Genomic DNA, 25,424 nt, shown 5'->3' with positions numbered 1-25,424 from the left:
TTAAGCAATGATATTGAGCCTCGCTCTGTTGATGAATGCAAATAGAGATAAGATTGGCCTAAGTGGAAAGATGCAATCCAGGCAGAATTAAATTCCTTGGAAATGCAAAGTGTTTTTGGACCGAACCAGTAGTCTAAACCCTGCTTGGTTTAAACCTCGTGGGTTACAAATGGGTATTCACAAGAAAGCGAAATGAGAAAAACAAGATTGCAAGATATAAAGCACGACTTGTTGCACAAGGTTTTTCAAAAGACCTGAAATTGATTATGAGGAGACATACTCTCCTGTAATGGACGCAATTACGTTCTGTTACTTAATAAGTTTGGTGGTTTCAGAAAAAATTGACATGCGACTTATGGATGTCATCGCCGCGTATCTATATGGAGAATTAGATATTGACAAATATAAAGGTTTCAAAAGGACTTAAGTTGCCTGAAATGACAAACAAACCATGAGGTATGCTCTCAATCAAATTAAGGTGATATGGGCTGAAACAATATGGACGAATGTGGTATAATCGTCTTAGTGAGTATTTAATCAAAGAAGGATATACCAATAATGTCATTTGCCCTTGTATGTTCATTAAGAAATCAAATTCTAGACTTGCTATAGTGGCAATATATGTCAATGATATGATCTTAGTTGGAACTGCTAAAGAGCTCAATAAAACTGTTGAATATCTTAAAAGCGAATTTGAAATGAAAGACCTTGGGAAAAAAAATATTGCCTTGGCTTCCAGATCGAGCATTGTGCTAATGAAATTTTGGTCCATCAATCAGCTTACATTGAAAAAATCTTGAAGCGATTTGGCATGTACAAGGCTTATCCATTTAGCACACCAATGGTCGTTCGTTATCTAGACATTAAGAAATATCAATTTCGTCCAGAAGAAGATGATGAAATGGTCTTTGGTCTAGAAGTACCATATTTGAGTGCAATAGGTGCTTTATTGTATTTAGCACAATGTACTAGACCTTCAGTCAACTTGTTAGCAAGGTATAACTCTGCTCGAACAATTCGTTATTGGAAGGAAGCCAAAGATGTTTTACGATACCTTCGTGGGACAACATACATGAGTCTCTTATGCTTCGAGAAATCCACAAATGACCAGAGCCTTGTTGGATATGTAGATGCTGGTTTCCTTTCTGATCTGCATAAGGCCCGCTCACAAACTGAATATGTGTTAATTATGGGAATACATCAATTTCATGGTGCTCAACTCGTGAATGTTCTTGGTTAAGATCAGTGATCCACCACATCCGGAATTCATGTGATCTACCTTCAAAGACAGACACTCCAACCTTCATTCATGAAGATGCATGTGTTGTCCAAATGAAGGAATGATTCATCATGGACGATAACACTAAACACATATCTCCAATGTTTTTCAATGGACATGAGTTTCAAAAGGCTAAGGTTATTGAAGTCATACAAATCCGCTCTAATGAAAATATGGCAGACTTATTCACCAAATCTCTACCAAAGTGCACGTTTCAGAAGCTAGTGCTGGTATTGGATTACGTCAGCTTACCAATCAGTTAAATTTGAAGAATGCAGAATTAAGGGGGCATCCATGATATATGTATGTGTACTCTTTTTCCTTCGACTAGGATTTTTCCCACTGGGGTTTTCCTATCAAGGTTTTAACGAGGCGACATAAATATACTTAATACTACATCAACAATCTAAGCAAAGTTGTACTATTTTTCCTTCGCTACGATTTTTTTTCCCACTGGGTTTTTCAGAGTAAGGTTTTAATGAGGCAACTGATGTTGATATGTGGCATCTAATGGGGAGTGTTTGTAAACGTTGTGGGAGTGAATGCCCTCATGTTTTTAGCTAAAGATGAGGAAGACTTTAGAATAGTGACCATGTTGTTGTTGTATGAGGTTTTTCAAAGAGCACCCATTTCACCTTTGTAAGTTTTCACAGGTGTGACTCTATTTAAAGAGCACTCTGTGTGCGATCACAACACACAGCAAAAAGAAAAGAAGTGAAAACAATAATATCAGTATCCCTCTCTTCCTCTCTTTACTTGCAATCCTTTTGTGCTACAGTTATGAAACTAAACAGTGTGATAAATTGTACCCGCTTCGCTCCTGTTCCTAGCAAAAGTTACCTCTCTAATTTTTGCCTAGTTATAACAGGGATGTATTTTTTTTCATGATACTTAAATCGAGCTTCTTGCTGCCTCCATTTCAAATATGTAAACATGTTATGTTTTTTATGACTTATTTAATTTGGGCTTTTTGTTTGGTGTTTATGATCGGAAGGAATTGGTTCATAGAATTTAAGGTAGACCTAAGATAGAGATAAATGTTGTGAAATTTAGTGTGAATGCCATATGTGTAATTATATGAGGAAGCAAACCAAATTAGACTTTGGTGGCAACCTTTAAAAGTCTTAGGGAGAGAAGATTTTTCTTCATGCATGTAAAGCTGCGTTGGATCAAAACGTCTATATTTAGGGAGATATTTGTAACCTCGTAACAATACACAAGATCAAAAATGAAAGTAATAATACTAGTTTCCCTCCTCTTTCTTTACCTGCATCCTACAAAATCATGAGCGAAAGTAAGAATACTAATATTTATATTCCTCCCCTCTTTTTGCCTATATCATTTTTGTGATACATATAGTTACGAAAATAAACAGTGTGATACATTGCATCCGTTCCACTTCTATCTCTAACAAAGGTTATTTCTCTCTCATTTATCTTTATTATAACAATAAAGTGCTGAACCAAAAAAAAAAAAAAACAATAAAGTGACTTTTCATTATACCGATAAGGAAATTTTATTTGAACCCACATAACCTCTCTCTACACCCAATTTAAAATTTAAATGTAAATTATCTTTTTTACCTTATTGCATAATTACCATCAAGTACAAAATAAAATTAACAATAAAATTGAAATTTATCAGTCAACCCACTTAATAATCAAACCCCATCATCATATCAAACTTCCATCACACAGTCTTTATCCTACATTCATTCTAGCTAAAATACTAACACGCTTTCATAGAGTAAAACAAGCTCTTTTTGAACGATGGTGGTGATTTTAAAGTTTTGAGTCCTGCAATTAAAAGATGAATCGATATAATCTCAACAATAATCCTCTAATAAGGAGTTGGGCAATTTATAGCTAGCTCTAATTAAAATTAAGCTTGAACTTGACAAATGCAGGAGCAAGTATCGAATATTAGCAACACAAATATTTAAACTTGACTCAATTGTATATCAGAGTGACGAGTACTTCATCATATCCAATGAGTACAAATGGGTCATAGATTGGATTTCGATGGGAAAGACCGAAGAACACGAGGAAATTCATGTTTCCTTTTGATTCAAGCATCTGATTCTGAGGTTAATTATCGATTCAACAAAATTGGGATTAAGGTTAGAATTGATTTTGTATAAACAATGTGTCTTAGGATCACTTTGATTATTGGGTTTTAATTCTTATTTGTGGTGATTTTTGGGTGTGGCTATGAGGTAATTGCAGTGTACTCTTTCTACAATTAAGATTGTTTTTGCAATAGGATACAATGAGTTTGATAGTTATTAAGTTACTCATTTTGCAATTAAGATTGTTTTTGCAAGTAGAAGATATCAGAAGACTTAACAATGTTAAGTTGTGTTACAACATTAGGAAAGCCACAGAGGGGCCATAATCCTTATGAGTGCAAAAGATTTGAACTCCATTAAGCACGAGACAAATATGTGAGACATATTGCTCTATTTACACCTTGAATGAGTTGTAGAACATTGATTTTGAGTTTTTACTTTTGAATGGGTGTAAAAATAGATTTATATATTGAATTGGGTCTCCAAGAGTAATTTATAGCTAGCTCTTTTAAAACTCAAAAACAATTTTGAGTTTCCACATAGGGGCCACAATCTTAATGGCCTGTTTGGTACTCTACTTGAATTCAACTTTTTAAACTCAAGAAAAATTTTCAAGTTGTAGGCCTTAAAAACTTGTTTGATATGACTATTTTAAAAAACTGAACTCAAGACTAACTAAAAAAATATAATTTATTCTCTAAAAACATAAAAAATGAGTTTTTAAACTTAAACTTACTCATTTCTTTTCTCTCCCTCCTACCTGTCACTCCAAATCTATCTCTCTTTTCTTCTTTCTCTCTCCTCTTTTGTTTTTTTTTTTCACCTTTTTCCATCTCTTCTCCAATCCTCTCTCTTCACTCTATAGGTTCTTTCTCTCACTCTTCTTCCTCTCTACCTATCTCTCTTCTCTTTTTTTTTTCAATCATCTCTTAATTTCTTTCATCCTCTCTTCTTTCTCCCTCTCCTGCAACCCTTTTTTTTAGATCTTTTTGTCTAGTTTAAGATTTAAAAATTTTAAATTGCAAACCAATCAAATTTTTGAGTCTTAAAGAAAATTGTTTTCAAGAAATGTTCTTAAGAAACGTTTTGAGAAATGATAAAAAATTTCAAATATGATATCAAACAGGCCCTTAAGTTGTAAATTTAGGTTTAAAAAGATATTGATAGCTTAATTAAAAATAATAAGGTAAATTAAGCGTAAAAAAATATTATAGGAATCTGCACTACAACTTGATTAAAACAATGCTGTGGAATGCAGAAAAACCTCTCTGTGTACGACGTCGTTCGCTTATTTACAAAACACAGTTTAACCAGTACAAACCCAGTCCAAGTCTCTTACTAACGATAATATTCGAATACCAAATTAACAATAACCACCCCCGCCACTGCCGCCACCATGAAACCCCGCCACCACCTGAGACTCCTCCGCCTCACCAAACCCACGCCCTCAACCACCACGTGCCGCCACTATGCCACAAAGTACACCGCCAAAATAACCTCAACCTCCCCAACCGGCCTTTCGGTCTCGGCCGAGGTAACCCCGCCGCCGCCCCTCCCCACCGACATCCGCGGCTACGCTCTCCCGCGGCGCGACCTCGTCTGTAAAGCCACCCAAATCCTCCTCGGCCGCCAATCCCCATCCGCCATGTTATCAGACCCCTTCGCCGACCTCTCCGACTACCTCACCTCCCTCTCCCTCCACATCACCCCGTCCGAAGCCTCCGAAATCCTGAAATCGGTAACCTGCCCCGACCTCGCCGTGAAATTCTTCCGATTTTGCCCCTCGCTCTCATCTAATTTCCACCACGACGCCTTCACCTGCAATCGAATCCTCCTCATCCTCTCCAAGTCTACCTCCCCCGCCCGGTTCGACCTAGTCCGGTCGATCCTCCGCGACATGGACCGCTCCAGCATACGTGGCAACATCTCCACCGTCAACATCCTTGTCGGCCTGTTCGGCAGCACCGAAGACTTGGAAACCTGTATTGGGTTGGTGAAGAAATGGAATCTCAACATGAACAGCTACACTTACAAGTGCTTGCTTCAGGCCTTCCTGCGCTCTCGCGATTCCGGCAAAGCTTTCGATACTTACATCGACATGCGGCGGCGGGGTTACAAGCTCGACATTTTTGCCTACAACATGCTGATGGATGCATTGGCGAAAGACGAAAAGGTTTGAATTTTGATTGAATTGAATGCAATGTTACATTGTGGTTGCGCTCACATGTTCGAATTCGATGTGGGTTTTTGTGGGTTTCTGATTTTCTGATGTGCAGCAGAAATTTGGCAGGTTGAGGATGCACGCAAGGTGTTTGATGATATGAAGAAGAAGCATTGCGAGCCGGATGAGTTTACGTACACGATTATGATCAGAATGGTTGGGAAATTGGGTAAGGGCGATGAGTGTCTCGGGTTGTTTCAGGAGATGGTGAACAAGGGTTGCGCTCCGAATATGATGTTTTATAATACTATGATTCAGGCTCTTGCTCGGAGCAAGATGGTTGACGAGGCCATCATTGTGTTCTCGAAAATGGTACAGAACAATTGCCGGCCTAATGAATTTACGTACAGTGTGGTTTTGAATCTTTTGGTTGCAGAAGGGCAGCTGGGTAGGTTTGATGAGGTGGTGGGGATGTCGAAGAAGTACATGACGAAGTCGATATATGCATATCTTGTGAGGACATTGAGTAAATTGGGTCATGCCGGGGAAGCTCACAGGTTGTTCTGCAACATGTGGAGCTTCCATGACATGGGGGATCGGGATGCATATACTTCAATGTTGGAGAGTTTGTGCAGTGCAGGTAAAACTGCAGAGGCGGTTGACATGCTAAGTAACATTCATGAGAAAGGGATAACTACTGATACTATCATGTACAACACAGTTTTGGCAGCTCTTGGAAAGTTGAAGCAGATACCCCATCTTCACGAACTGTACGAAAAGATGAAACTTGATGGGCCTGAACCGGACATATTTACCTACAACATTATGATTTCGAGCTTTGGTAGAGCTGGGAAGGTTCATGAGGCTGTGACGATATTCGAACATCTCGAGAATAGTGATTGTAAACCGGATATTATCTCTTACAATTCGTTGATCAATTGCCTTGGGAAAAATGGTGATGTGGATGAAGCCCACATGAGGTTTAAGGAGATGCAAGAGAAGGGTTTTAGCCCTGATGTTGTCACCTACAGCACTCTGATCGAGTGCTTTGGCAAGACGGATAGGGTTGAAATGGCATGCAGGCTGTTTGACGACATGCTTGCTCAAGGCTGCTATCCGAATATAGTGACATACAACATCTTGCTTGATTGTCTTGAGAGGTGTGGGAGGACTGCTGAGGCAGTGGACCTATATGCGAAACTTAAGCAGCAAGGGTTGTCACCGGATTGGATTACATACGCAGTGCTTGAACGATTGCAGAGCGGTTCACATAGGAGAGTTAGGGTTCGTAGGCAGAGTCCGATCACAGGTTGGGTTGTGAGCCCTTTAAGGTGATGAATTGTGTAGATATACCAAATTTTGCATTATTGCTTCGTTGGAGCCAGTTTCCAGGTCCTCCCAAGGCCGAAGCATGCGGCTGCTGCTGCGACTACTCAAGAAACTTGCTTACCACGGAGCCATCACGACCAGGACCCGTTTCGTTCGCGGAATGAGTTACTTGGGCATGAAAATTCATGCTCATTCCTGTGAGATAGAAACTGCCTCACTCGAGTTTTCAACGAAAAATGATTCTCACTTGTGGAACATTACAAATTTAGTCACAGATTCACTAGTGTTGTTGAAAAACTCAATAATGATGTGGAAGCATGTCTTGTATTTCAGATTTGATGTCTCACTGTCTTGCAGAATTGAACTTTACGTGAACAATCAACTTGTATCGTTGCCTTCCGTAGTCCTCTTATTTCAGAAGCCGTCTCAATTTTAAATGAACTCTCTGAAATTCAACTCGTGTCTCAATGATGCTTTGGCTGCAAAGAAGAAAACTACAGCGTGTACTACTAAACGCGTTTACGTGCTGAAATGCGTTACTAAGTTGGACGGTAATCACTTCATAAGACAACTCAAATATTACCTAAGTTCGCAAATAAAACCAGTAAAAGTTACTAGTACAAAATGTCGACTGGAAGCAATGAAGGATCAGAAACAAATCAAATAGCTCCGGATGTTTTCTCACACCACAACATCTACAAAATTCTTCTACCACTCATCGTCTATCACAAGCTACACTTGAAATGCCATACGAGTTGATCTCAATAAGTTATTGCAGTAAATCATACTTTTAAGTTCCAAACAAAACTGCGCAGAAAACCAAGCTCGGCGTACTTGATCAACGCTTGACCCACTGGAAGCTCTTCCTTGCTTTGGCTTTTCCGGGTTTTTTCCTTTCCACCACACGCGAGTCCCTTGTCAAGAAACCAGCTGGAAACACAAACAAGTTGCTGGGTTAGCAAGAAAGGGGCAGATAGACATTGCAAGGTTAAGATCTGTTTCTCCTTATAAGCCAGACATAACCAGCGGACAAAGGGGAAGAGAAATATTTACATTCTTTGAGAGCAGGACGCAAGTCGGGTTCCCAATTTTGCAAGGCCCTGCTCACTCCTAATTGAATTGCTCCAACTTGACCTGGAAAAAACACCTTTTTAATTTTCCATATTTAACACAAACAAAAACGTTTGTGCAAAGAATCAACGTACCAAACATATAAAACGTTGTTCTTTAAAAAGGAGTTACTGTTAAGAGTAACAATTTGCACAAACAGTATTTTTGTACTCAACTACTATATAGGAAGAAGAGCCAGCATCAAAAAGCACGAAACAATCTTTAGAAATTACAATCAATTCGTATTTAATTTTGTCGAGATGTTGGCTTCGATTGTCTTCTCTTTTCCTCTGCTCTGTTTCAGTTTAATTATTTGATGTGAAATGAAAATCTAAGCACAATTAATTCACCCTAACAACCTAGGAAGAAATCACTCGCATTCATTTGACTTCATGAGAGCAGGGGAAGAAAAGCTTTACTAACATATGGAACTGGACAGAAATTTGTTTTCCATGAGAGTTTGGCAGTGTAGCTAGTAAGTAGCGAGACAAATTTTGTGGTTTTCTGGCATATAAAGCTATAGAATTGCAAGTTCAAGGATAATGGAGGGAAACAGCAGTTGAATTGAATCTCAAACAAGTCAATATCAAGGAAAACAGTTAACATATAAATCAAAATAAAGTGCGTAGCAACAAACTTAGGCTTACCTGTGGTGCCGCCTCCTTGAACAGTACAAGCGATGTCCCAAAGGCCCAATGTTTTTGTCTCAGAGAAAGGTCGGAGGAGAGCAGCACGATGATCAAGCATTGGAAAATAGGCGTCAAATTGTTTATCATTAATTGTGAATTTACCATTACCAGGTTGAATCCACACACGTGCTACACTGCATTTCCTTCTTCCTGTTCCATAAGCTCTCCCCTTGTCGTCTACTGTTCTCACTCTTGCTTTGGCAACTTCCTCCTGTTTCTGGCGCTCTATTTCAGCTCTTGAGGATTTTCTGGTATTTTTCTCGTAACGAATGTCTTCAATCTCTGATAGAGGGGGCAATCCCTTTATCCCTTGAAAATCCTTCAATGCAATCAAAGTGTCAAGCATTTCATCTGTGATTCCAGATGCAGCAATAAGGTCACCAAAGGCACGATTCGGACCTGCAGTTACCATACTGAATCAGTATAACACCTAAAGAGTCACCTAGCTGATAAATGAATCAGCAACTGCATTCAAAACAAAGTACTATTTGAACTATAAAACTTCGAGAAAGCTGAAGAAATAATCTTATCCCATGTAGAGTGCTTGCAGCTAAACCTAACAAGATATCTCATAATTTTAACTCCTCCTCCATTAATCAATAAGCAGTAGTGTAGTTCCCAAAAGCAAAAGCAGAACAATAGACACACCAATATTTTAATGAACTTGCAGACCTCCCAACAACGAAACATACAATTGGTTGGTGCCCAAATCAACCCAAAAGGATTTAGTACAGTACAAGTTGTTCCACTAAGCTATACACTTTCCTACTCTTAAGCATATCAATGTTATCCAGAAATTTACGAAAACGAAGTAACCTTTGAGAACAGCAGTAAGCTCCCGCTCCTCTTTCTCAAGCCTCTTAGCCTGTTCAGCCTTCTCAATCTCCTCTCTACTTGTCTCACTGTCAATGGCGGTAACAGTCTGTACACCCTCTCCAATATCGAACAAGTCACTCTTCTCCTCCTCTCCCAAGCCCCACAGCTCCTCGCCTGCTCTCCCCTTCAACCAATCGGAATCGGCCTCGCTGGACTCAACTTCTGCAATCCCGGAAACGTCCCCGGAGCTCTCGCCGAATAAAGGGTCGAACTTTCCATCGGTTTCCTGAGAAAGCCTCCAAACATCTGATTGGGAGGGACCCTGACCATCGTCACCGGAGAAGAACCTTGGAGTGAAAGTAGTCAAAAGGGGGTTTTGGGGTTGGGGGAAGGGATGGAACTTTGGGGAGATTAGGGTTAGGCGAGAGAAATGTGAGGGTTTGGGTAGAAGCCGAGAGAGCATGGTGATGAAGCAGAGGCTTGAAAAAGTATTTTAGAATTTTGATATGTAATCAGAACAAGTTGATATATATTATTTGGGCCAAATTTCTTGTCCTGTTTGTTTTTCCTTTTGGGTTAAGCCCGATCAGTTATGGGCTGATCAAGCCACGACACGTACATTTTTTTTCTTCAGTATTATTTATTTATTTATTTACTTTTTTGGTCTTGTGGATAGGTTGATTTTAATACAAGAAGTGATTTCCGTACATTATTTTATTTTGATTTTTCAATCCGAAAAACAGAAATAGACATGAGTGTATAGCAGGAGAAAATGGTGTGAAAGTAACTTTCTTTTATTACTACATCTATCGACTGAAATTGACTCAGCTAAATTATTTCTCCAAATTACCAACTTTACCATTCTACTATTAGTAAATTGCCCTATTGGATAAAACTGTCATCTTCAACTCAGTGCGTCTCATATTCAAATCTACTCCTTCTTTTTAATCCAACTTAGAGTAGTAATATCGATTGTAAAAAAAAAAGGATTAACTCTGCACTTGAGGTCTTGTGTTCAAGCTCGTTCTTTTGAACTAATCTCTAATCTCTAATATTAGAAAGTTAGCAGTCAATTTTGGTGTCTTAAGTTTCACCAAAATTTTAGGACAAAAACACCCCTGAAACAGAAAAATCCAAAACTAATCCAAATTAACACATCAAACACAACATGGGTAATTTTGTAAGAAAAGCATAACAAATAAAAGATTAAAAAAAAAAGGAAAAAAAGAAAATGAAACGTGCAAAACTTTGATGTCGTGGGACTCTAGAGAAAACCACAAACTGATGGAAAAGAAAACTGCCATGAACCACAACTCCACGTTGAACACTGAAGATTATGAGAAGTAGGGAAATCTTTCTTTGCTGTTCCTTCTGCTTAGAGAGGTTTGGAAGAAAAAAAAGTTCATCAATTTCCTTTTCGTTTTCACTTTCTTCCGTTTTCTAAAGGTTCATCGGGCCCTCGATCACTCACTACGACTAGATCTGGACGAAGAGTGGATAACACTTTTGTCCATTCTTTATTTATTTATTCTTTTATAGAGAACTAATCTCTTAGCTAAGGTTACGAGAAAAGCCTATGTAAATTCATTAGTTTGATTCGATTTGTGCGTTCAACATTAAATTCTTATTATTGGTTTGTTCAATTAAATTTTTAGGAGAAAATGGTATGTGAAAATAACTTTCCTTTTATAGAGAACTAATCTCTTAGCTAAGGTTAGGAGAAAAGCCTATGTAAATTCATTAGTTTGATTTGATTTGTGCGTTCAACATTAAATTCTTATTATTGGTTTGTTCAATTTAATTTTTAGGAGAAAATGGTGTGTGAAAATAACTTTCCTTTTATTACTACATCTAATGGCTGAAATTGACTGAGCTAAATATTTTTTCCTTAAATACCAACTTTGCCATTCTACAACTGGTGAACCGCCCTATTGGATAACACTTTTATCCTCAACTCATTGCGTCTCATGTTCAAGCATTCTTCTTCTTCTTCTTCTTAATATAACTTAGAGTAGTAATATCGCTTGTAAAAGAAAAATATATATTTTATCCTTTTAAAATTTAAAAATCAAATATGTAAGCATTCCGTCTATATGAATAAAAAACATGGTAAGATATATGGTAAAAAGAAGGATTAACTATGCACTTGAGGTCTTGTGTTCAAGCTCCTTCTTTCGAACTCATAAATTATTAAGGTTTTATTTATGGGTCATTTTGGTTCCAGTCCCTAATCAACCTTATTGTTAGACTGAAATCTTGTTTGTTTAAATATTTTGATCGAGATTCTTAGCATCAATTAAGAGATATCACTCATGCATTTATGCATTTAATGTTCCACAAATTATGAAATTTAAAAAATTCAAATAATATTTTTAAAATATAATAAATACTTAAAAATCAAATTTAGAGAAACATTGTTCTTCACAAAAATTATAGCAAAAATAATAATGTACCCACATAATTATTAACATATTTGAAAAAATAACTATGGATATATTTTAAAACATAAAATAAATACATATAATTAGCATGGGTACATTTAGCAAAATAAAAAATGGGTACAAATACAAATAAAAGTTTAAAAAATATAGGCACAAAAAGATTTAATATATGGATTCTATTGTAGGCCTGTTTGATAGAACTGTATTTAGGACTAGAGAGGGAAAAAGGCCGGCAACAAGAGAGAGAAGAGAGAGATTTAATTGTGAGATGTGTGTTGTATCACCCCATTATGCCTTTATTTATAGTAATAGGATAGGTTAAATCCTTACCCTTTTAGAATTACAACTCTAATAGGATATTAACTACTAAAGATAATATTCAAATATATCCCTAGATATACTAGGATTTACACAATCACATTCCTACTCTAAATGTGACTGCAACATTTCCCCTTAAGTGTGTAAATACTCAAACAAAACATCGAACCAGATCTTCAGCAGATAAGGTAGAACAGTTGATGAAGTCAGTGGCACAACGGGCGAATGCGAGTCTCAAATTTAAAGAAAGTATGCACTGGTAGTAAAACTCACAAAACCTCGCTATAGTAAAACCTAAGGTAAGTGAAAACCCATAGACTAAGGAGAAAAGTGAGACGTATGCATAATGTCTGAAACAAACATCAAATTGGATGAACGTAGTGAACTTAACGGAGTATGATCATCCCAAGATGGGTGCCTCATCAAAAAGAGTACATTAAGATCAAAGGAGTATGCTTCAGGATACTCCCTCTTGAGTTAGACATAACTTCCAAATAAGAGAACTATAAGCAATTCAACTCAAATAATTTAGGCATACCGATTCCTTGGACGAGCTTCTAAAAAGTAGACTTGGGCAATGACTTGGTAAAGAGATCGGCCAGGTTGTCCTGGGAACGGATTTGCTTGACTTCAATGTTCTGATGCTGTTGTTGTTGGTGAGAATAAAAGAATTTCAACGCTATGTGCTTGGTGTTGTTTCCTTTGATGTCTTCTTTAACTGCTCGATTATGCTTCAAGATACTCCCCCCTGAGTTAGACATAACTTCCAAATAAGAGAACTATAAGCAATTCAACTAAAATAATTTAGGCATACCAATTCCTTGGACAAGCTTCTAGGCAATGACTTGGTAAAGAGGTTGACCAGGTTGTCCTGGGAACGGATTTGCTTGACTTTAATGCTCTAATGCTGTTGTTGCTGGTGAGAATAAAAAAATTTCGGCTATGTGCTTGGTGTTGTTTCCTTTGATGTATTCTTTCTTTAATTGCTCGATACATGTTGCATTTTCGTCAAAGATTGTCGTAGGAAGGTCAAAGACGGTAGTAAGACCACTAGTGCTTCGAATATGTTTCATGAATGCTCTCAACCAAAAGCATTCACACGATGTTTCATGCAGGGCGAAGATCTTAGCATGGTTTGAAGAAGTCGCAACCAGCGTTTTCTTGGTAGACCTCCAAGATATAACGGTGTCTCTAACGGTAAATACATAGCCCGTTTGAGAACATGCCCTATGTGGGTCAGAAATATATCTAGCATGTGCGTAACCAACAATGCGGGAATCAACTTGAGAACCAAAGGGGGCGGCGACTCCTCTCGAGGATTCGTGGGTGTAGAACAAGCCCAAATCCGTCGTACCCTTGAGGTATCGAAAAATGTCTTTAACATCATTCCAGTGTTTGCGTGTGGATGCATTGCTGTATCTGGCCAAAAGTTTAACAACGAAGGATATGTTAGGTTTAGTGCAATGAGCCAAGTACAATAAAGCACCAATTACACTTAGGTATGGAACTTCAGGCTCCAAAATCTCTTCCTCATCTTCCTTAGAACAAAAGGGATCTCGTATAGCATCTAGAGTCTGAATGGCCATAGGATCCCCATTAAAACATCGCAACACCTTTTGGGTGTAGTTCGATTGATGTACTAGGATTCCATCTGAACAATGCTCGATGTTCAGGCTGAGAAAATATCGAGTTTTCCCAAGATCTTTCATCTCAAATTCCAATTTCAAGTGAACATCAATTTCCTCAAGCTTTGCGGGAGATCCGATGAGGTTCATGTCGTCGACATAAACTATAACGATCACAAATCCGGAATGTGACTTCTTTATGAACACATATGGCATCAGGCATAATGCCATACCTTGGCAGGCCTTGATTCTAGCATATGTTGTAAAAATAAACTCGAAATTGGATTATGAGAGAGACATACCCAGAATTAGGTTCGGTAGGTTCTAGCCGAAACTGGAGAGGCTTGTTCGGTAGGCCTTTGCCGAAGTAGAACAATACCGTTCAGTGCATCTTTGCCGAAGTAGAGCATGTTTTTCGATGCATCTCTACCAAAGCAGGGAATCACCATTCGATAGGCTTTAACCGAACTGGGTTGTGCCATTTAGTAGAATGCAGCTAAACTAGGTCTATACCATTCGGTAAACTCCAGCCGAAGCTGGCTTTATACATTTCTCTCTCGTTTGTGATAGTAATCTAATCCGAGAATTTGGTAAACTTCCACTCTCTACACTGCTGCCTCAGGAGCGAGTTTGAAACATGGAAGGACGGGAAAAGTATTCTCCAGTCAAAATTTGATAGGATTTATAAACTTCAGAATTGTACTCATTCATGGACGTAATCATGGTGTACTTCAAGCAATATTTTTCATGATTAGATGGTCCGTTGGAGCGAGCTAAAGAGCCATTGAATCCTCATTTAAGAGGTATTTCCGTTCGTAATGCTTCGAGTATAAGTCTTCGAATGAAGATCATGACGGAGGCTTATTCAGCTATTCCATGCCATTGTTGTCTTCAATGATTACTCAGCTTCTTGATAGTCAAGTGGAGATTCACGTCTTGTACCTACGTAAAGTGGTTTCGGTCAAGAAACGTCCAAATCAGTGAAATCGAACTTGTTACGCTTCAACAATCCACTAAATGGAGGGAACAAGAATATGATTGGTGCTATAGAAAATAAAATATCCATAAGCATCAAAGTTAGAACATTCAGGTTCTAAGACATGGTTTACATGAAAAAATCGGTTTTTCATAGATGTATTGTTTTATGAAAACTTCGGGTTTCAAAGGCACTAAATTCGAAACTACAGGTTTGAGTTTAGTTATGAACTTCCGGTTCATAAAATGAGGTACCTGTAAGAACACAATTTACGATATATAAAACTAAGTGTGGTGGATTTGGGTTGCTTCAGGAACTCAAGTGTGAGTGCTTCGGGACTACGAAGGGGAGTCAGTGGTTCAAAGAAAAGAAATAAAAATGTCCAAAAGTGGACTTCAGGCCAATAATTTTGGATGTCTTGTCAGATTAATGGACTGCTGGTCACTTTAATTAACTCAATAGATTTGGCCACACAGGCTCGATCATAGAAGCAAAAATAATATTTTTCTAGGCTCATTTATTATTTAATGTTGGCTGCAGGCCACACAAGAAGTCAGGCCTAAATTGGGCTCGGGTAGGCTATAATTAGCAGCCCAATAATATGCAAAGCAAGCTCCATGCTAGCTGTAATGTTACGGGTCGAGAAAATGAGTAGCCTAGCAACATTAGGCTGCTGGCTGTGTAACCCATGGCGGACTGGTATGCGGGCCGAAACAAAAGGAAGCCTTAGTGCGTTTGGTCTGTGAAAAAAGAAAAACAAAAAAACATCCCAGCCGTAGCTGGATGTGGACCGAACGAACATTAGGCCCAAAAGAGAAAAAGAAAAGGTCGGCTGGTTGGCCTGTGATAGGGCCCAACTCATGTAGGCCTGTTCTGAAAACAATCCCCGACAAGGCTAGGGGATTTAGCCGGAAAACATGGTAGATATGGCTATGACAGCTGTCAGTGGAGGCCGGTGTCGCAGAGGAAGACAGCTAGCAGCAAAGGTCATAGCGATAGCGCTAAGGGTGTCCAAGAACTCGAAGATTCAAATTGAATCTTCAAAATTTCCAACGAGTTCACATCTGGAATCTCGAGATTTTGTCGTCGAAGGCGACTGACGTCACCGAAGATGACCGCTGCAGGCCGTCGATGGTCTACAAAACGGTGCAGATAGTGGTGTGATTGGACTTTGGGCTTTGCAGACGGCGGCCCAATTTTGTAGTCTTCGTTCTTGAGGCTTGTTGCTAAGCACTGCAGGCTTCGCCCTGCGGCTTGGTTCAAATGGCGCTGCTTCAGGCCGCTGCTCAACAATACCTTTCCCTTTTTTTTCTTTTTCCAGATTTTTATTACTTAGGGTTTTCAAAACCCCAAAAAATAATTAAAAAAATCATGCTTCTATTTTATTTAGATTCTTTGACTCGCAAATTTCACATAATGAATTTATAATTGCGTTATGCATGAACATATGCATATATTGACAAATATGTGAACATATACAATATACATCGGAAGGAAAATATAAATGTAGGGGGTTTCATGCATCAAGGGGAAATTTTTCATGCTTCATGGTTGTTTCAAATATCTTAATTTATTTTAAAAGAACCTGATTGATAGAAAACAAGTAAGCCTTTGAATTTGTAGAAGATCCTTATCGGAAAGCCTGAATTGCATATCCAATGCGTTGTATCACATTCAACAAAAAACAAAAATTAAATTGAATCAATAGTATGTAGATTAATTAAAAATAATAAATTAATCATAAAAGAATGATTAAAGCGTAATACTCACATGATTGAAGAACAAACTCTCTTTAATACAGCGTCAAGAGTGTGCTAATAACATGTTGTAGACCTAATTTACTGAATCATATAAATGACAGAGAGAGGGGTGCGGCAATAGTAGAGAGAAAGAGAGAGGGGGTGCGGAAATAGTAGAGATAAAGAGAGAGTTGTGTAATTGTGAAGTGTTGTTCTATTTCACCCATTGTGCCTTTATTTATAGTAGTAAGGAAGGTTAATTCCTTACCCTAATAGGATTACAACTCTAATATGATAATATCTAATCTAAGAGATATGGTAGAATCCCATAAAGATATATTAGATATGTTAGGATTTACACAATCACATTCATAATCTAATAGGACTGCAACAAAATCACGTTAAAAACAAAAATATCAATAACTTAAAAATACCAAACACATTAAAAAATTATAATAATTAATTTACAAGTGTGAAAAAAATATGCAAATGCTCGTGATTGCATCCTCTATGCTTTGATGATGCATACATCGTTGTTTGAATTTCTAAAACCATACAAACCCTCATGAATAGTATTTTAAGGGAGTTCAAAATAAATAAAATTCATAATCATTAATGCACAAGTTTGAAAAAAGTGAAAGCATATATAAACGTTCATGATTGCATATCCTCTATGCTTAGCCAATAGTTCCATGGTCGTTTAGATTTTTAAAACCCTCCATAAACCTTAGATTTAAATTTAACCATCGATTGTTATTTATACTTTATTCTATTCATCAAATTTTATTTTTTCAATTTTTATTATTTTTATTGATTTAAAATATATTTTCTTTCACGGATAACGGTTAATATTACCTGATAATATTATCGGGGTAGATTTCAGGTCTGATCATATTACCCGTTTACTTTAACGGGTGTTACACAACATGACCTATATTGGCTATGTCACGAAACATGAACACGAAAAACATGACATGAATGCCAGATCTAGCTAACAGTACCATATATATACACTCCCTTTCTATTCCAATAGTAGTTTTTTTTTTTTTTTTTTAAATAAATAATTACAAACAATATTTTATACTAATTTACATTAATAATAAGGTTTGAACCCGATCGGGATACAGTGCGTTGAATAAAATGAAATTGAAGTAAAACACTGGAGTGGATGAATTGTTATGTTTTTTTATTAATAGTTGTACTTATTTGATTGTCATATTTTGTGTTTCATAATATATCAACCTCATATATACCTGTTACTTATGCATGTATAATTACAAACTTAGTGTGTGAGGCTACAATTTGAATATGTCCATATCATATTCTCATTCCAAAAACAACAAAAATAATATATCAAGAAAAACGTGGTTAAAATTGTCGATGTAGATTGCTACTACTGTGTGTGGTTGTTGAAAATCACTGTGTCTTGTTGCAAGATCCAATAATTGACTTGTGTTAATTAAGAAGTCTCTTAAGGTTGTTTTTAAGGAAAACTAATGAAAAAGACTTGAAAATTTTGAGTTTTAAGGAAAATGATAAAAATGTGTTGTAAGTGAATAACATGAAGATTGACATTTTAGAGTAAAAATATGGTTTTTTGTGAAAATAAATCGTACCTAAAGTGTTAGTTTCATTAAAACTCCATTTTTTTAAGGATGATGCTATTTAAACACTCATTTTTATTTATTACATACCTGACAATCTGATCGAATGAAATAAATAAAATAAAATTAACAAAAAAAAGTGTGCGAGATAAAATGAGATTGTAGATAGGATCGCGCTTATTTAATTATAATCTCTTCTTGTTAAAGATGTCCTCATATTTTGTTTTGTTTTTGTGCGTTCTTGCATTTTTTTTGTTTTGTTTTTGTTTTATTTTAATGACACGTGATGTAGTACTCCGTGTACTGGTCATATTGAAAAATCTCTTTATCTGCATGGTGCATTAGGCAGGGTATGAAAAATAAAACAAGGATAAAACAAATTTTAAAAATTTCTGAAACACAATTTGCTTTTATTCATATATATGTTTTAAATTGAAATCTATCATCAACTATGTTGATAATTGATCCTTATTATAACTTATACCACATAGAATAATTTATCATGTGATTTATGTTTTCAGTATCTATAAAAGTTTCTCTGACGTACAATAATGCTAAAACAAATCAGAAAAAGACCGAATACAATGTAACAATCCCCACCGGCCACGTATGGGAGATCCTTGAAATGAATTTTTTTGGGGAAAAATGTCGGCAAATGGATAAATCCAAATACCCTTTGTCCACAGGCATCCAATGTTTGCTGCATAATTAGTTCAATTCAATGTGGCAATTCCTTTATTTTTCATGCAATCATTAAATATTACGGGCACGTTTGAATGATGATTACAGGTTCAACTGTTCAAGCGATCGTAAATATATATGAATTAGCAAGAGATATGCTTAATGTTAATCCTTGAAAGAATTAAGAATTAAGAGAGATACCAATTACTAGAAATATATTCAACTCGATTAATATAAAACTAAATTCGACAAAGAAAAAGGATTAATGTAAGACTAAATATGGGAACGTGATAGGCGTGTCGTGTATATATAATATATACAGATAGAGAACCTTATCTTTTTATATGCGGCTTGTTATGCATGCATGTTATATAATTATGCAGATAATATCATCTCTTTTGACGTCTCTCCCTTCCATTTTAAGCTTTTTAATAGGGGAGATACTTTTTAAACACTTGTTTAGCCTTCCACACAACTTTGTTTAATTTAGACTATTGATTTCGTTTGACTTATACAATTTGATGATCATCAATAAAAAAGTGTATGTGAGAACCTAAAAAAAAAGGTGGGAAAATTACTTTCATTGTGTGATGGAATTCTATTGTTGTGCATCGATACCCTTCATTCTGTGATATAAAAGATGCTTTAATTTTAGGCTTTAATAAGCTCTTATCATTACCTTTCAATTATATAATACATAACTTTTTATGAGAAGTGGGAGAGGGTATTGATGTGATCTATATAAATACAAATGATAGTTTACACTAATTTATACTACGAGGAGGGGAAGATTTTGAACATGAAATGCAATGGATTGAAGAGAAAGATCATAGCCACCATAGTTGTGTTAAGAATATTCCACTTCCAATCTTTCTATTACAATGAAAAGAATTGAAATTAGTAAATTCCTACATCTATATTTATTTGGAAGTAATTCCCTCTTCATTTTTATTTTACTTTAGTTTTTCTTTGTGATGATGTATCTTATTGTATGCCAATTCTTTCTTTGTATTCTGAAAATATATGCAATATTTTTATTAATTTTCTACTAAATCTTTTACAATCATGCAACTCTTGCCACTTTTTTTGGGAGCATTTTTGCTCACCACTATAACTATAGCGTATGATCATTATACATATAATAATTTATCATGTGATATTTTACCTCTCTATAGTTTTCACATTAAATGTTACATTTAAAAGTTTTTTAAAAAAATTTACTAAGGTTAAATGAAAGAACAATTAATAAATAATTAGACGTATGATAAACATACACTAAAGTTTGGGGCGATAGCAAAAATGTAATGGCATTTGGGGAATTAAATAATTTACGAATTATTATTTTCAAAAAAGCATATGCCAACCAATTATTATTTTCCAAAAAGCATATGCCAACCGAGTAGGTCAAATAAAACATAAAACTTATAAGTCCATTGGCCTTTTGGACCTTTCTGTTTGGTTGATTTCAACTTTTCTTGCACGAGTAGGTCAAATAAAACATAAAACTGTATTTATTTTAACAAATAATATTATCTACATTAAAAGCGAAGAGATGAGTTTAGCTTCATAATGGGCTAACAATAATGTGGTTCAAACTCGTCTTTGGCGAAAATCAAACTTAAGACCTCTCACTTACAAGTGAAGAGGAATACCACTAAACCGTTGTACTAAGTAGCAAACAGAAAACGCCGTTAATGTTGTAACATTGATGTGAAAAATGTGAAATGTGGGAACAGTAATGAAAAAAGACTAACAAAAGATAAATTCTAAGAAAACTCTTTCAAAATGAGACTCTCTATGACTCTCTGTCACCTCATAATTTACCATCAAATATCGTGCGAACATTATAAAACATTGTGCAAAAAACATGAGATAGCAAAGAGTTCATAGAGAGTCCTACTTTTGAAAGGGCTCCTTAGCACTTTTTTTAACAAACAATATTATCTACATTAAGGGGGATGGGAGGTGGATTTAGCCTCATAATGGGCTAGCAATAATGTAGTTCAAATTCACCTTTGGCGAGAATCGAATCTAAGATCTCTCACTTACAAGTGAAGAGGAATACCACTAGACTGTAGTACTAAGTGGCAACTAGCTCATTAGCATTTATCTTCACTAATTTGAAAAACATAGGGCCCTACTCTCTAGGACCACGTGCGCCTATAAAGGCCAGCGTCTAGGACCACGAGCACATTTGAAAAATATTAAAAAAAAAAAAGAGCACATCACCCGCACATTTTAAGTTTATGGTAATTATAACAAAATTCCGTCAATTGGCAAGGTGGTGTGCCACACAATTACCATGACGAGGAATATACACTATTGAGCACTTAACAAACTTAGTCATCAACTCCCTAATATCAAAAGTAATAAAACCAAGACTTGAGTAATCTACAATTCCTCATTTGCAAGCTTCAACTACTTTCACCGAGTTCGTTTCAAACTGGACCAAAATACATCTAGCGTGAATAGCAAACTGCAACCTAGCTCTTATCGCCAATAGCTCCACCTATTTCACAAAGCATATCCCTTGGAACCTCCACACAACCGTTGCTCAAAACAAGCCTCCATCACCACGAAGTACTTCTCCTACGCCACCATCCTTGACCTCTAACTTTGCCGCACCATCTACATTTAATTTAAACCACCCTTCACTAAGTGTCATCCACCTATGTGGTTGTAGCTCCTTAACATGGCTAGGGCTGCAATTAGCCTCATAGAACTCCTGAAGCTAACGCAACGCCCGTTGTGTCGTAGCCAAGAGAATGGGAAGCAAGGAGTTAGAATTCGGTTGGGATTCTGTGAGTGAGGGAGTAGAGACAGAATCGAACAAAAAAGATTCATAGTAATGAAAATCGAACTCAAAAGCAACTTATGACATTTTTTTGATAAAATCCTCCTAGAAAGAGGAACTTGGCAGAGGTACCTCCAAAGGCTCAGCAAATTTCCCCTCCCAGACCAACCTATTATGCTCAACCCAAAGCGCCCATATCATCATTAATATTATATCAAGATCTACCCCCTTGATGTAGTATTCATATTTCATAGATGGGTTTTTATCACAAATGGTCCCTGTAATCGACCCTTACTATTAAGATGGTCATTGAAATTGAAAATCAATCAATAAAGTCTCTGAAAATAGGTGTTGTAAATCAATGTGGTCATTTCGTCACAATTCTGTTAAAAAATTCGTTAAGTGTTGATATGGCCTATAAACGGGTCCCATAAGATTTACGGGTTTTATCACAAATGGTTCCTGAAATTGACTCACACCATCAAGATGGTCCCTAGAATTGACCCACACCATCAAGATGGTCCCTAAAATTGAAATCGATGAATGTAATCCTTGAAAATAGGTGTTGCAAATCAATATGATCCTTCCACCACAATTCTGTAAATTTTTTGTTATGTGCTGATGTGAGTATAACAAGTAATTAAAAAAGTTGTCTAAATACTTTTTTACACAATAGATTTTTTTTTTTTTATAATAGGACCTACTCCGAAGAGAAGGCTTAACCAAGGCCTAAGATGGGGTTTGAAAAAGTTTTCAACCAACAATAGACGCACCTCGGTTATAACCTCATTATCTCAATGCAAAAATCCCCGTTCTTTGAGTCATCAGACTATAGGGAAGTGCCGAACAAGCTCTCCAAGATTAAAGTTGTGAGGATGTTGATCCCTTAAATGGTAACGGTCATGTCCAAGAAGTTGTTGCCAATCAGCCAAGTCGTCACCAAAGTTGATCTCTATCCAGGTTCAATTCGGTGGAGGGTGGCAAAGTGTGTAAAGTTAGATGTATTGAGATTTTATTTTAGAGAATAGACATCGAATGAGGTAGAGGAATGTGGACTGTGATTAGAGGTGATTGTAGGATTGAGCTTTTGGGTTTACAATTTTTTATTAACAATTAAGTTATTAAACCTATTTGTAATTTTTTTAATTTAATTAGGCTTGTGTGATCCAATTATGTGTCACATCAGCACATAACAGAATTTTTGACAGAATTGTGACGGAACGACTACATTGATTTGGGACACTTATTTGAGGGACTACATTGATTGATTTTCAAATTCAGGGACCACTTTGATGTCACAGGTCAAATTCAGGGATCATTTTGTTGTTGCGGGTCAATTTCAAGGACTATTTGTGAGAAAATAGGACATATGTGACCCATTTATGAGCCACATCAGCACTTAACATAATTTTTAATAGAATTTTAACGGAAGGGCTACATTGATTTGCGACACCTATTTTCAGGTATTACATTGATTGATTTTCAATTTCAGGGACCATCTTGATGGTGAGGGTCAATTTCAGGGACCATTTGTGATCAAAACCCTTTCATAGATAATACAATTAGTAGTATTCATCTTCACTTGTAAGTAACATATTTAAGTTCAAATTTCATAAATAGTGAGTTTAATACTAATTATTCTCCCATCTTTTAGTGTAAATTTATCTTTATATCATAAAAAAATAATTAAAAAAAAAACCGATCCTTATAATTAATTTCAAAAACAACTTACGGTCTTGTGCATCTGATGTCACATCCCTGCCCGGGCCCCCATCACATCTCGAGCTCGACTCCACCGTAGCATGATATTGTCCGCTTTGGGCCTCGACCACGCCCTCATGGTTTTGTTTCTAGGAACTCACGCAAGCAAAACTTCCCAGTGGGTCACCCATCCTGGGAATGTTCTGGCCCCTTTCTCGCGTAACTTTGGAGTTCTGATGGAACCCGAAGCCAGTGAGTTCCTAAAAGGCCTCGTGCTAGGTAGAGATGGGAATATACATATAAGGCTTACAAGATCCACTCCCCTGGGTGATGTGGGATGTTACATCTTAACCATTGTGATTCCTGAATTTTATTCGAATTGGAGTTTGATCCCAAAACAAGAAATTTATAAGTATTGAATTATAAAGTTGTCACAATCTAAAGCAATATTCCTTTTAGATGACACCAATTAAGTGGAAAAGTTCAAGCACTAATATTAATAGTTTTTGGGAAACTATTAATGACATCATTGTTAGCACATCGGTTGACTTCTCCAGGGGTTCTATCATGCTGAACCATATTAATAAAACACATATTGCCGTTATTCCCAAAGTTCCTAATCCTGAAAATACTAGCCAGTATCGCCCCATTAGCATTTGCAATAACTCTTACAAGATTCTATCTAAGAAACGTTCAAACAGATTGAAAACCATCCTCCTTGATCTTGTGTCTTATCACCAAAATGCCTTTGTCCTTAAGCGTCAAATACAAGATAATTTATTAATAGCCCATGAGGTTTTTCACTACCTGAAGTTAAAGAGGAAGGGAGGAAAGCATGAACTGGGCTTTAAACTTGATATCTACAAAGCGTATGACTAGGTGGAGCGGGATTTTTTGGAGGAAACAATGGTGAGGATAGGTTTTAATGGGGCATGGATTCGGTTAATCATGGGTTGTGTGACTACTATCTTTTTCTTGGTGGTGATCAATGGGAAACCAAGGAATTATTTTGTTCCTACAAGAGGTCTTAGGCAAGAAGACCCTTTATCACCCTACCTATTCCTCCTTATGAATGAAGTATTGTCCCAAAACATTGTTTGTGCTACTAATTGTGGTTTATTGCAGGGAGTCAAGATTAGTTGTAGCGGACCAATTATTTCCCACTTCTTGTTTGCCGAGGACTTTCTCTTTTTCATCTGAGCAAATGAGCTGAACTGCAGGATTCTTATGAACGTTTTAGAGAATTATTGTCATGCATCGGGGCAAAGAATTAATTACACAAAATCTTCCATCTTCCTCAGCCAAAATTGCTCTTTCGAAGTTACCTCATTGGTCTGCTCTTTGTTCAAAATTGCTTATTTCGAGGATCCTGGGCGTTACCTTGGCATCCCATCAATATGGGGGAGGTCTAAACGCGGTGCACTAATCTATGTCCAGGATAGGGTCTTTAGCAAAATACAAGGGTGGAAAGCTAAGACTCTAACAATGGCACGAAGATAAGTCATACTAAAATCTGTAGCACTAGTGATTCCTACGTATCCTATGTCATGTTTTAAGTTCCCTGTGGCCATTTGCAACTTTTTGAATGGAGCTTTGAGCAACTTTTGGTGGGGTGAATCCGAAACAGGGAATAAAATGCATCGAAAAGCTTGGAAGGATCTTTGTGTGGCCAAGGATTGGGGCATGTGTTTTAGAGATTTGGAACATTTCAACAATGCTCTTCTTGCCAAGCAATGCTGGAGGTTGTGGGAAAATCCTAATGCTTTCTGGGTTCGGGTTTTGAAAGCCCATTATTTTCCTAATGGGGATTTTCTTTTGGCTATTAGAGGAGCACGACCCTTATGGGCGTGGATCAGCTTGTTACATGGTCGGGAGATATAGCATGGTGGCTCCAAATGGCAGGTGGGTGATGGCACTAAGATAAGAATATGGCAAAACAACTGGCTAACTCGTTTGGAGCAATCATGCCCTACTCCCTCCATGATTGTCCCTGGACTATTCCAACCATGGTGGAGTCGTTGATTAACAAAGAGAAGAGAAAGGAGATTGTGCATATTCTATCAGCTCGTGATATTGAACTTATTTTGACCATA

The 25,424-nt window shown here is 36.8% G+C and overlaps 2 protein-coding genes across 2 annotated transcripts; one reads left to right on the top strand and one right to left on the bottom strand.

Moving 5' to 3' along the window:
- The first annotated feature begins 4,675 nt into the window (after positions 1-4,675).
- Positions 4,676-7,236, top strand: LOC103936376 (pentatricopeptide repeat-containing protein At1g51965, mitochondrial). The gene is made up of 2 exons (XM_009346212.3): positions 4,676-5,520; positions 5,638-7,236. Exons 1-2 carry the CDS (start codon positions 4,744-4,746, stop codon positions 6,841-6,843), a joined length of 1,983 nt encoding a protein of 660 aa, XP_009344487.2. The 5' UTR covers positions 4,676-4,743; the 3' UTR covers positions 6,844-7,236.
- A 247-nt stretch (positions 7,237-7,483) lies between these two features.
- On the bottom strand, positions 7,484-9,958 carry LOC103936375 (30S ribosomal protein S9, mitochondrial). The gene is made up of 4 exons (XM_009346211.3): positions 9,453-9,958; positions 8,595-9,035; positions 7,891-7,971; positions 7,484-7,767 (listed from the first exon to the last, which is right to left on the bottom strand). Exons 1-4 carry the CDS (start codon positions 9,913-9,915, stop codon positions 7,676-7,678), a joined length of 1,077 nt encoding a protein of 358 aa, XP_009344486.2. The 5' UTR covers positions 9,916-9,958; the 3' UTR covers positions 7,484-7,675.
- Between the last annotated feature and the right edge of the window lie 15,466 nt (positions 9,959-25,424).

The sequence above is a fragment of a genome, unplaced genomic scaffold, assembly GCF_019419815.1.
Source record: "Pyrus x bretschneideri cultivar Hongxiangsu unplaced genomic scaffold, Pyrus_bretschneideri_v1 Contig26, whole genome shotgun sequence".
NCBI lineage: Eukaryota > Viridiplantae > Streptophyta > Magnoliopsida > Rosales > Rosaceae > Pyrus > Pyrus x bretschneideri.
This window is presented reverse-complemented; position numbering and strand designations above follow the sequence as displayed.